We start from the raw sequence: 12237 nt of genomic DNA on the forward strand, positions 1-12237 counted from the left end.
TATGTTGTTTTTTGACTGTTTTATTGTGAGACTGAGAGGTGCGGAGTGCCCAGCGGGTGGGAGAGAAGTGGGGAGAAGGGCGTGGCGCTGAAGGAGGGAATAGCGTACACAGAAGATGGCACGTGAGGATAGCGAAGTGAGGGTGCTGCAGGATCCGTTGACGTACATGAGAGCCATTCACAAAGACGCCGGTGCTCGCTGGGTGCTTGGGCTCAAACCCGTGGAGGACGAGATGGAAGCACGAGACAAACATTCCGAAGACACATTCACGGGTACCACGCTTTTTCCAGAAGTAGCAGGTCGATGGAGTAAAGGGTGGCTTCGTGTTCCCATCCTGTTGGGTTTGGCGTGCCTTGTTCATCTTGTGTATGTTATCGCCACGGGAAACAAAAGAAATCCCCTGGACTTTCCATCGACTGAAGAAGAGCTGTGGAATTACAGTCGATGGCAAAAAGATGGAATGCTGGGCTTCTTAAAGAGAGTACGGCACCTTTGGCTCACGTCATCACTCACCGCATCGTTTACTCTGGCGCTCTCATGGAAATTTGGCACAGCCGCACGGCATTTTTTGGCACTTTGTGGTGTAGGCATCTCGCTGTTATCTGTTATGGCAATGATTGCTCAGTTTATTATATTGTGGGCTGCCTGTGGCGAGTCGCCAATAAGCAAGGTAGAGGAATGTAGCGTTCCATTTGTCTTGTATTGGACATTTAGCGTCATTCGTCTGGGCGGCCCGCCGCTTGCCGTATGGGGCGTGGGTCCCGTGCTGGACATCATCTGGGATTCACGCGCCTGGTGGAAAATTCTGCTGGGTCTTCCCTTTTTTTTCTTTACGGTATCTGTGTCGCTTTGGGTGCTGAACGAGCCTGTATTTTTTGGCGGCGATGACGTTTATCAATGGTGTGGCTACGTGACGTTGGCCTCATGGGGACCTCTACTGGTCCTCTGCTGCAGGCAGAGGCGTTTTCAATTAGTATTTGTGGAAAAAACTCACAAGGAATGAATCGTGCGTTATCACGGAATCATTACACGGCCGGAACGGGTGAATGAAAGAAGATGTGTGTCATATTGACTCATATTCCGTTTCTGTATATGTGTGTGTATGTGTTTGCGTGTGTGCTTGTTAAGTATTTATATATGCGGTCTAATTTATTTTTTTTTTTTGTTGTTGTTGTTGTTGTTGTTATTTTGGTCTTATCTTTTGCAATTCTCCGTAATATTTCCGCACATTTCTACATGCGTGTGTGTGTGTGAATATTTTTGGAATTTGACTGGCTATTTTTTTTTTTTCCTTTTTTCCCTTCTCTGGATGATGGGTACCTCATGCGCAGTTTGAATGGAGACACGTGGAGGGATGGCCGTGCATCTGTTGCCGCGAGTGTGCGCTACTCTGCCACTGCGACTGCTGGACTGCTCCTCCTGTGCTCTTCTTCAAGCGCTGGGGCAGAAGCCGACGAGTGTCACTTTTAGCGCGGCTGCTAGGTTTGCCGTAGATGCCATCACGGGCGCCGTTTTTGTGGGGGGCGCCACGGAAACACTTGTACCCTTCACTTTGTTACAAACGCTACACGAGTCTGTGTTGGCGACGTCAAGTGAAGCACAAAGAAGAGCGGCATGGGAGGCAGTTTCTGGGGGTAACCAGTTGGTGGTTCTCGTAGAGCCATGTGATGTGCCGCGGCTAATCAAACAATTCCCCCAGTACAAGAAGGTGTGCATGTGTGTGCCATCAGGGCCTCTTGCCTCACGGATGCTCTTTGGGCAGAAGCACTTGGAAGAATTTTACGCGGAGGATCTCACCCCAGCAATGGCCGCGTTGTCATCCGTAGAAGGGTACAGCTGGACGGCGTGGCTGCGCTCGTCATTGACGTGCCGCTTTGAGGGGCTTTATGTCCCCAGCATACGTGTCGCCGAGAGTGTGGCGCATTTGTTGAGCTCCGACGGCGGTTGTGAGCGAGTGGTGCTTGAAGAAGGCATCCGCGGACTTACTCCAAGGTGGTTGGAGACCGTTATGAAGACGACGTCCTCGTGTGGTGTGCCGTTGGAGCGAGTGACACTCGCATTGTGTCGCAACGAAAAGAATGATGGCGATCTGTTCTCGCGGGCTATGGGAATGGGCATTGGCAGTCTGGCGGCCTCCACCGTACCCGCACCGCTCTTTGCACATACAGAGGAACTGGTGGGCATTGACGATGTGGTCACATTTGCAACTGGGTGGAATGACGTGTGCGGGGGTATCAGCGCGGAGGAGTTGGCGTCTCTCGACGACTGTATCGAGTATTGTGGCGCGATGAGAGAGGAGTGGGACCGGCGGTGGAGGGGAACGGGAAATTATGTTCATTGAATCCCTCACACCAATTTCTTTTACACGACACAATTATCAATCACAGTTTTTTCTCCTTGCAGTATATTTTTCTTTAATTGTGTGTTTGTGTCGCCCTCCTCTGTTTTTTTGTTTGTTTGGCTGTTTCTCTGTATTTATTTCTTTTTTTTTTTTTCTTTTTGTTGGAACTTCTGCCTCTCTCCATTTCCCATGGCACAGAGGGAATTGCGTACACACCGCACCTTGCGCTTGGCCTAGCTAGAGATGTTTGCAAAAAAGCGGTCCGCTGTACACGAAGTCCGAGGGCATACGGCAAGGCGGGGTGGGGGCGGCGTCACACGCAATGACATTGGCTGTGGCATTGTTGGCTGCTCCCTCTGTGCTTCTGCCGTCTGCGGCGAACGTGGGCCATGTGTCGTTCCCACCTCACTCATCATCATCCCGGACACCAATGTCGTCCTGCACAACATGAATGCCCTTGAGGACGCCCAGGTACAGAACATTGTATTCCTGTCGACTGTTGTGTCGGAGGTGCAGAATCGCAACAAAGGCATTTACGCGCGTCTTCAACGTCTCTTGGGGGAGGAACGAAAACAGTGCTACGTCTTCTCCAATGATCGCCACGAGCAGACACATTGTATGGTGGAGCGGGAGGAGACCCCCAATGATTACAACGATCGTTGTATCCGAGTAGCCGCACGGTGGTACGGACGGCACGTCTCCCTTGCCTTTCCGGCGTCGCCACCGAGTGTGGCCCTCATCTCGCACGACAAACTGCTTCGGCAGGCCTTTGTCACGGCTACCGAGGAGGTCGCCACACCAAATCTTTCCTGTGTCACGCTACGAGAGTTTGTTGAGAAGGCTGTAAGCACACGGTCAGATCTTTTGGAAAAGATTCAGTATGAGCAGCCAGCGGGGATGAAGGAGTCGTCCAAGGTGGGTGCTCTCTTTCAGCAACATGTGGCGGGCGGTGCTCTGTTGATGGGCATAAATAACGGCACGTACCTTCGCGGTAAGCTGCGCGTGAGTGAGACCAATTGTTTCTTTGGGGAGATACGCGGGCAGTGGGAGGGGCACAACTTTTCACGGGTACTGCTGCCTGGTCGCTCCAATTTGAACCGTGCTATTCATGGCGATATTGTTGCCGTTGAACTTCTCCCGGTGTCTTCTTGGCGTGGCCCGAAGGACGCAAAGCCGCTGGATGAAAACGCAACGGAGGCGGCGGCTGTTGCGGGAGGCTACATGCCGGTAGGGAGGGTGGTTGGCATCACCAGCATGGAGCGCAGGCCGTTTTGCGGTAGTATTGACGTCGAGGAACTCACGCGGCTCACGGCGTCGGAAGGGAAAATTTCCGGTGCAGTCAGTGTGTTATTCCAGCCAAAGGACAATCGGATTCCACGAATCCGCATTTCCACGCGGGACCTGGAGTATTTGAAAGACAAGCGACTGAGTGTTATTATTGACGACTGGCCGGAGTACAACAGTTTTCCTGTGGGTCACTACGTTGAGGTGCTCGGAACCATTGGTGACAAGGACACAGAGGCTAAAGTCATTCTCCTTGAGAATGACGTTCCTCACTACGACTTCAGTGAGGCGGTGTATGACTGTTTACCAAAAGGACAGTGGAGTGTGTCGAAGGATGAGTTGGAGCGTCGACTTGACCTACGGGATTTGTGTGTTGTCAGTGTTGATCCTCTTGGATGCCGCGACATTGACGATGCACTGCATTGCCGTGTTGTCAATGAGAACCATTTTGAAGTCGGCGTTCATATTGCGGATGTGACGCACTTTTTGCATGAAAATACAGCTATGGATGAGGAGGCTGCGAAACGTAGCACGAGTGTGTACCTTGTTGACAGACGAATTAATATGTTGCCTCAGCTGCTGACGGAAAATCTCTGTTCCATTGTTTCAAATGAAGACCGCTACGCCTTTTCAATCCTGTGGGAGTTTGATGAGGAATACAACGTGGTCCGCGATTACTTTGGAAAAACGGTGATTCGCTCCCGTGCGGCACTTTACTATGGTGATGCGCAACGCATGATTGACGACGTCAACGACAAGAGCGAGATTGCTGTTTCGCTACGCCATTTGATGAACATCAGCCGGCACTTCAAGGCGATGCGGGAGAAGGACGGTGCCCTCTTCCTCGCCTCACAGGAGTTTAAGTTTAAGGTCGAAAACGACCACGTGAATCCCACGGACATGCAGGTTTACCAGACGTTTGAGGCGAACTCTATGATTGAGGAATGGATGCTCTTTGCCAATGCGGCGGCTGCACGGAAGGTCTACGAGAGTTATCCGCGCTGGACTCTTCTACGTCGTCACCAGCGCCCCGCGGAAAACGCGTTTGACAATTTGAATGAAGCTCTCGAGCGAAAACTTGGCCTTCGACTTGATGACACGACATCCTTGACATTAAACACTTCCCTTAATGCCTGCATAGACCCGGACGACGTGTATTTTAACCAACTTATCCGCATCCTTGTTACACGATGTCTGCGACAGGCGCAATACTTTTCCAGCAGTGAGGTGTCACAAGATGAGTTCTACCACTTTGGCCTTGCCATGCCTATCTACACCCACTTCACCTCCCCTATTCGTCGCTATGCGGACGTGATTGTACACCGGCAGTTGGCGGCAGCTCTTGGCATCATGCAGGTCAGCGAGAAGCACACGGATTCTGTCAAGATGGAGGCCGTTGCAGCGAACATTAATTACCGCCATGAGCAGGCGCAAAGGGCGGGACGCGATTCTCAAAATCTCTTTACAGGCTTTTATTTGCGCAACTTTGCGGGCCAGGTTATACCGGACGAAGACGGTTATGTCGTGAAACTTTCCGAGACGCATGTGTTTGTCCTTGTTCCCAAGTATGGCCAAGAGGGGAAGATTCCAAAGGAGCAACTTGTGCGTGTGCCGGGCCTGCTGGACAAAGTTCGCGTTGGCATTGAGTTGCGTCAGCAGGGAGATGTGCTTCGAACCACACTTGCGTTTGTTCTGGTTGGAATGATGAAGGAGGGCGAAGATGGCAGAGGGGATTTCTGCACGGAGGGGGAAAACAGGGAAAACGGGGAAAACGGGGAAAAGTCGCCAACGGACGACGCGGCAGGCGAAGAGGGGCCGGTGCGAAAGAAGTTTCGACGGAAGCAGGAAGGGGATGAAGGGAAGAACAACAAAGAGTGAAACCCCATCATTTGTTGTTTTTTCCCCAACTCTCCCACTTCAAATGGACGAATTGTATGAGACGTAATACAGAATATTAATATTTTTTTTGTTGCTGTTGTTGTTTGGCTTCACCCAAACATCCCTCTCTTTTTTTTTTATTGTTGCTTTGTGGAGGAAAAGGAGCACATGTTACTTCTGGCTGTGGCTGAAACTCCTTTTCTGCTCTTCTTGTTTTGTTGTTGTTGTTGTTGTTGTTGTTTTGCTCTGCTCTCTGGACATATATGTACATGCATGTATGTTAGTGATAATCGTTTTTGTCTAATGAATGGGAAGTTGCACCGCCTACTCCAGCGGATTGCGTCACCGCATTTGGCCTTACGCTTGACAAAAGAGGAGCTGTGCTTATCCATGGCCGCTGTGGCTCGTCTGCGCCTGCGCAAGGAGGAGCTGCTGCATCTCCCCCTTGACTCGATTATAACGCGAACCCAGCGTGTCAGTCACTTGTGCAGCCCGATAGAACTTGGAATGATTTCAGATGGGGCGTCCGCACTTTTTTGTAACCGCGCGGATATGGCCGACACACTTGTCTGTGAGTTGTACGCAGCAATCGGCAAAGGCGCAGCAACTCGTCTCGATCACGTAACGGCTGTAGTTCGCTACGCATCTACGTTGGGGTCATATAGCAACGAGACAATACCCGTTATTCTCATGTCTGCGCCGAAGATACTAAGCAAGAAAGATTCAGGGAGTACGTTACAACTTTTTCTGCGAGTTGCACAGGCACACCTGTCCGAAACGGAGTTCCATTCATTGGTGAAGGAGCTGCGAAAGAGGGCGAGTCCTGAGCAGATGAAGGATGTGAATGAAAAATGTATTCTGCCACTCATTGAAAGGGGATCTCAAACAGAGGCCGAAGAGGAAAACGATGATGAGGATGATGATGATAACAATAATATTAATAATAATAAGATTGCCTGGAATTCACCGCGCGCACGGAACTGGTTGTCGCAAAGAGTGCGAAGGGACGAGGCATGGTCCCCAGCAGAGGTGGTGCAGGGCATGGAGCTCTACTCCCACTTTGGCATGCGGGACCCTGTTTTACAGAAGAAATTGGATGAGGCGGCGATGTCGGTTATGCCTACAGCAAGCAAGATCCACATGGATGAGATTCTTAAGGTCATGGCAATTTCTTCACATCTTTTCCCTCTGACATTTGAATTTATTCGCCAACTCCGTACCAAAACCCCAGAATCGCATAACAGTGGTGCCAGCAGCGATGAGGATTCCACGTCCTCACTGACGCGGAATTTTAAAACATCAGAGGCGTATGAAAAACTTTTGACGGGTCAACATATACCTGAGGATTGGATGCTCGACGTGATACAGGAGCAAAATGCTGCAGTCCCAGTTGACGTGGCAGCACAGGCTGCCTGCATCTTTGCTGAGAAGGGTGAGATACCAGAAGGCATTATTTTACAGTTATCGATGCAGTTGAGGGAACTTTCTCCAGAAGGATTGGCCGCCTTTCTTAGAGCGATGCGACGGGATCCATCCGGATCCTTGTTTCAGCATAGTGTGGCTCTATCCGCCCAGTTCACCGAAAAAGTTGTGCGGGATGCAACTGTAGAGCAATTACTGCGGATATGTACTGCGTGCTCTTTGCCACTTCCCCGGGGGATTGATACGAAAGAGAGGGGGGTTTTTATGGAGGCTCAAGGGCGTTTGGGGGAAGCCGTTCTCACACGACTCATCTCTGTTATGCAGACACCCTGCACGATCCTTTTTCTCTGTAAGATAACGAAATTGTCGTCGGCCCTTGACGAAAATAATGAAATTGTGCAGTTTGTTTGCTCAAGCGTGTGTGCTCGGACGTCTCTTGCAGTGGATGATGCATTGGAGATTCTGGAAATGCTGCACTGTCGCAAATATGTGCATGAGCCGCTTCTTGACAAGTTGGAACCTATTTTCCGCGAAATTGTGGAATTGGTGGTCTCAAAAATGCAGAGCGGTGAAGAGGTTCCGGATGCTGAGGCACGACAAATTGCGCGTTTTATCGTTTTGCAGACACTCTTTGACGTCCCTGATTTTGAGGCCTCCGCATCGCTTCTGCTGCACACGGCTGAGCAATTTATGGATCGCACTCCCAGCGAGGTTCTTCCAGGTGCGGGTCTTCTTGCCTTAAAGCAAAGGCGAATGGCTACTGTTCACATGATGTTAGGGAAGGTTACAGGCAAGGTGTCTACACTCTCTGATGAGGCCCTTGGCATGCTTGCACGGCTGATCGCTCAGTCTTCGGTGGGCTCACCGGGGAAAAATCTTGTGAATGAAATTGTTTCTGTTGTGGCGGGACGATTGTCACACAAACGACGTTTACCACCAGATGTTGTGGGCTTGGCGGTTGTAGTACACTGCCAGCACGGTGACGCAGGAGATGGCATTCCCGAAAATGTAATGGATTACCTGCTGGAGTGGATGGGGGCCCTCTCTTCAGAGGTGTACACCGAGCTGTGTGGCGCTGCACACCTTTTGAAGGCTGGAGACACGTTGACAAATGGGCTAATCGACGAGTTTCCACTTCGGTTGAATCAACTCACCACGAGTGAAATTGCCAATGTGGCCTTTGGGCTTGGCGAAATTGATGGCATCGGACATCGACTCTCTCATCAGCTTGTTGCAGAGAAGTGCTCGGATTACGTCGTTGACAACTCGCAGGAGTTTTGGAGTGGAACAGACATTGCACGTCTGATATACGGGTTTTCACGCATGTTGTGCACGAAGCGAAGTCTGTACAATGTCTTTTCCACTCGTCTTGCACTGCGGCCCGTATTTTTGCCGATGAACCAGAAGGCGATCAGCCTTGTCGTTGCTGCCTTTGGGAGGTCCAAATACTTGGACAAGAAATTATTTGACAAATTTGTACGCCGAATGCAGGAGTATTCTGACGACCTTGAGGCGCCTGAGTTGATGCTGGCGATCCGGGGATTCAGCCGCGTGATGCTGCTGAATGATCAGCTGTACAATGAGCTCGGTAACAAGGCTGCGGAAAAAGCGAATGAGTTTCCGCTGGATTCAAAGTGTGCCCTGCTCGCCTCTTTTGGATCGTTGGGTATCGAGCATGAGAAGCTGGCGACGCGAGTACTTGATGGCATCGTGGAGAAGCTGCCGGAACTGGGAGATGCCAACAAGGCGGTGGATGTCATGACCTCTTTGTGGCAGATGCACCACGAAGTGGAGACGGATCCGCGCGTGGATCAACTGGCGAATTGGATTGTTGAGCAATCGGAGGAACTCACTGAAGACGCCATTGGGAAGCTCTGCGCTATCCTCAATGATAGGAACTGGCGACATGTTCCGCTTGTAAAGGCCATGGCGGAGCAATCCGTTCGATTGCAGCTTCAGCAAAGTGTTTCAGCCGAGTGCTGCCGAGCGGTGCTGGACACATTAGGCACCTTTATGATTCATCATCAGGGAGCGCGCGAGAATCTCTCGGCCCTTGGGAGAAGTGTAAGTAAGGAAAGGATACAGCTTTCAGAGGAGGAGGAACAGCAAGTTCAGCTCCTGCTACGCCGCTAGTTTACCCAACAGCTCTTCACATTTTTTCCTTTTTATTTTTTTTTTTTTTACCATTTTTATTTGTAAGTAATTGTATGGATGTGGAATGAATTTACTACTATTTATGTCTGGTGTTACGGCCGGTTTAGTACGAGTATTGACAGGTCTCGACTTTCCTTTTATTTCTACGATGGCCGCTAAGCATGATTTGAGCCTATTAAGTGCACCACCCTCTATCCCCTTTCCTCCCTCCCCACCTTATATATTTCTTCATGAAGACACTTTTACGTCTATTTATGGAAAATACGGGAGGCTGAATAAAAACACATTGACAAACAAAGGGATAATGTGCGTGGGGGATATGAAGACATTAGCGCTTCCAGGAAAGCTTTTTCCACCCTTTACACAATTTACATTTCAGTAATTGTGGGAGAGATGAGGCGGTGTGGGGAGTGGCAACCACCATCACCGCCACGAAATGGCTGCTTTCACCTCTTGCCTTTTCTCTTCACCCTGTTGTTGTTATTGTTTTTGTTCCCGATTGGTAGAGAAGACGTCCAAACCATGGCTCAAAACCCCTCAGCAGTAAACAACAAAAAGGAAGTGCCCGACAGGCGAACATGCATTCTTGACACCGTCCTCGACGCCATCGGCTCCACCCCCTGCATCCGACTCAATCACGTGCCGAAGAAACACGGCGTGTGCTGCGATGTGGTTGCAAAGTGTGAATTCCTCAACCCCGGTGGCAGCGTCAAGGACCGCATTGCTCGGCAAATGATTCTGGACGCAGAGGCGAGTGGCCGACTGCGCCCCAATCAAACAATTATTGAGGCGACAAGTGGGAACACGGGCATCGGGCTCAGTCTGGTGGCTGCGGTGAAGAAATACCCCATGATCATCACCATGCCCAAAAAGATGTCACATGAGAAGGAGGTGACCCTCCAGGCCCTGGGAGCGGAGGTGATTCGAACGGAGACCGCATTGCCATGGGACCACCCGGATAGTCTCATTGGCATGGCTCGGCGTCTGGAGAAGGAGAAGGGCTACGTGTTGCTGGACCAGTACCGGAACCCAAGCAATCCGAAGGCGCACTACGAAGGCACTGCTCAGGAGATTTACGATCAGTGCGGTGGAAAGGTTGACATGGCGGTGTTCACCACTGGGACGGGCGGCACAATGGCCGGAGTGGCAAAACGATTAAAGGAATTGCTGCCCAACATTGTCATTGTCGGCGTCGATCCGTACGGGAGCATTTTGGCCGATCCCTCGGTACCGCTGGATCCGAAGCCGTACCTCGTTGAGGGCATCGGGTACGATTTTGTGCCAGATGTCTGCGAACGGAAGTACGTTGATCGGTGGGTGAAGTCCGCTGACAAGGAAAGCTTTGCGCTGGCGTCGGAGGTTCACCGCGAAGAGGCGCTCCTCGTCGGAGGGAGCAGTGGTGCCGCCATGTGGGGTGTGCTGCAGGCAGCGAAAGATCTTCGTCCTGACCAGCGGTGCGTTGTGGTATTCCCGGATGGCATCCGCAACTACATGACAAAGTTCCCGGACAAGAATTGGCTGGTGGAGAACGGCCTGGAGGAGGGCGAAGTGACACGCCCAACCTACGGGTCGCTGGAGGCGCAGCTGGAAGAGGCAAAGAAAAAACTGTCGGAGTATGAGGCGAAATGCGGCGGCAGCGTGGAGGAGGGTAAACGTTGCTGTGAAAAAGCAAAGTAATATATGAATACATACATACATATATATAAATAAAACATAAACATACATAACGGGGCAAAACGAGGTAACTTTTGAATAAATTCTGGGATCAGGGCGAATGCAAGGCAACGATAATTGCATGGGTACGGCAGCATTGTTAGGGAGGGAAGTGGAGTGTTTGGGGGGCACTGCGGGCGAGCGAAGACAAGAGCAAAAAAAAAAAAAGGCGTCCGCCATGAGAAATACCGGGGAAATACGTGCAGGGAGATAGCTGGTGGAACGATGTGTGCGGAGGCGAAACGGAAAACCGGCAAAGCATAAGAGGAATTGCGGGATGGGTGCTGGGGATGATTGATTACCGCAATTAACCGAATACATTACCAACACAACGCCAGAAATGGAGGGGGACCTCGTGTCTTCTACGGGTCCATGCAATCCGGGTTCCCAGTGGTGAACCGATGATGAATGCCCTGCTTTGGCTCCGAGAAGAAGGGCAAAGCAAAGGGGAGGGCCGCGATGTTTTTTTATTTTTTATTTCCTATTTATCTTATTTTTTTTTTTTTTTAATGTGTTCTTCTTGAATATGTTTGGTGTGTGTTTGTTTTTTTATTATTGGGGGCGTGCGAAAAGAATGTCCGCGAGAATGCGGGCGACCTAATTTAATATGTTCTGATAAGACGAATATGTTTCTGTGCGGTTCTTTCCCATCTTAGGGTTCCTTGGAAGACCGCGATGGGAGGAGTCAAGGAACCGATGACGGCAGGATGAATTTTTCATTGTTTTTGCCGTCTAACCCCCTTTTTTGACTCCAACCCTGCGGCGGGGTCTTGTGGTTGGAGGAACTTGAACTCAGCCACCTCGTAACTAATAATATCTCCACTCCGCAGAGTCTGCAGCACGTCACGGTGGCGGCCAGCCGAATACATGTATATATAATTGGAGCGAACAACGAGGACGCGGCGAAGTCACTGTCTCTCCACCACCCCTTCCTTCCCGTCCCATTTTATTTTTATGGAAAAGTCTGGTGTCTGGTCAGCGGCCCGGGCGAATATTTGCGTGACTCGCGCCCGCGCTTGGGGAGCGGTGTGGGGAGTGGCAACCACCATCACCGCCACGAAATGGCTGCTTTCACCTCTTGCCTTTTCTCTTCACCCTGTTGTTGTTATTGTTTTTGTTCCCGAATGGTAGAGAAGACGTCCAAACCATGGCTCAGAACCCCTCAGCAGTAAACAACAAAAAGGAAGTGCCCGACAGGCGAACATGCATTCTTGACACCGTCCTCGACGCCATCGGCTCCACCCCCTGCATCCGACTCAATCACGTGCCGAAGAAACACGGCGTGTGCTGCGATGTGGTTGCAAAGTGTGAATTCCTCAACCCCGGTGGCAGCGTCAAGGACCGCATTGCTCGGCAAATGATTCTGGACGCAGAGGCGAGTGGCCGACTGCGCCCCAATCAAACAATTATTGAGGCGACAAGTGGGAACACGGGCATCGGGCTCA

At 50.9% G+C, this 12237-nt stretch overlaps 6 protein-coding genes across 6 annotated transcripts, besides 14 other annotated features; all 6 read left to right on the forward strand.

Moving 5' to 3' along the window:
• Positions 1-4205: part of a sequence feature (haploid, Esmeraldo-like haplotype) that runs on past the window's edge.
• Tc00.1047053508241.104 (hypothetical protein, conserved) lies at positions 116-1003 on the forward strand (the record flags this gene model as incomplete). The annotated part of the gene is made up of 1 exon (XM_808244.1): positions 116-1003. One exon carries the CDS (start codon positions 116-118, stop codon positions 1001-1003), a length of 888 nt encoding a protein of 295 aa, XP_813337.1.
• Positions 1088-1124: a microsatellite.
• Positions 1163-1188: a microsatellite.
• Tc00.1047053508241.110 (hypothetical protein, conserved) lies at positions 1337-2341 on the forward strand (the record flags this gene model as incomplete). Its single annotated transcript, XM_808240.1, has 1 exon — positions 1337-2341. One exon carries the CDS (start codon positions 1337-1339, stop codon positions 2339-2341), a length of 1005 nt encoding a protein of 334 aa, XP_813333.1.
• Positions 2410-2504: a microsatellite.
• On the forward strand, positions 2585-5503 carry Tc00.1047053508241.120 (RRP44p homologue, putative; the record flags this gene model as incomplete). The annotated part of the gene is made up of 1 exon (XM_808241.1): positions 2585-5503. One exon carries the CDS (start codon positions 2585-2587, stop codon positions 5501-5503), a length of 2919 nt encoding a protein of 972 aa, XP_813334.1.
• Positions 4206-4353: a sequence feature (areas merged during assembly that could not be assigned to a particular haplotype. This can correspond to areas where the two haplotypes were merged or to regions with more than two copies in the genome that were merged during assembly.).
• Positions 4354-10266: a sequence feature (haploid, Esmeraldo-like haplotype).
• Positions 5714-5744: a microsatellite.
• Tc00.1047053508241.130 (hypothetical protein, conserved) lies at positions 5807-9058 on the forward strand (the record flags this gene model as incomplete). Its single annotated transcript, XM_808242.1, has 1 exon — positions 5807-9058. The coding sequence occupies one exon, from the start codon at positions 5807-5809 to the stop codon at positions 9056-9058; it is 3252 nt and encodes a 1083-aa protein (XP_813335.1).
• Positions 6420-6453: a microsatellite.
• Positions 9082-9123: a sequence feature (T-rich).
• Positions 9602-10756, forward strand: Tc00.1047053508241.140 (cystathionine beta-synthase, putative; the record flags this gene model as incomplete). Its single annotated transcript, XM_808243.1, has 1 exon — positions 9602-10756. The coding sequence occupies one exon, from the start codon at positions 9602-9604 to the stop codon at positions 10754-10756; it is 1155 nt and encodes a 384-aa protein (XP_813336.1).
• Positions 10267-10987: a sequence feature (areas not merged during assembly with more than two copies in the genome that could not be assigned to a particular haplotype).
• Positions 10756-10805: a microsatellite.
• Positions 10988-12237: a sequence feature (heterozygous, non-Esmeraldo-like haplotype).
• Positions 11255-11300: a sequence feature (T-rich).
• Positions 11351-11609: a mobile genetic element.
• Tc00.1047053508241.149 (cystathionine beta-synthase, putative) lies at positions 11940-12237 on the forward strand (the record flags this gene model as incomplete). The annotated part of the gene is made up of 1 exon (XM_808245.1): positions 11940-12237. A coding segment is annotated over one exon (298 nt), but the record flags the coding sequence as incomplete, so codon positions are not given.

The sequence above is a fragment of the Trypanosoma cruzi genome, genomic scaffold (genome assembly GCF_000209065.1).
Source record: "Trypanosoma cruzi strain CL Brener 1047053516729 genomic scaffold, whole genome shotgun sequence".
NCBI lineage: Eukaryota > Euglenozoa > Kinetoplastea > Trypanosomatida > Trypanosomatidae > Trypanosoma > Trypanosoma cruzi.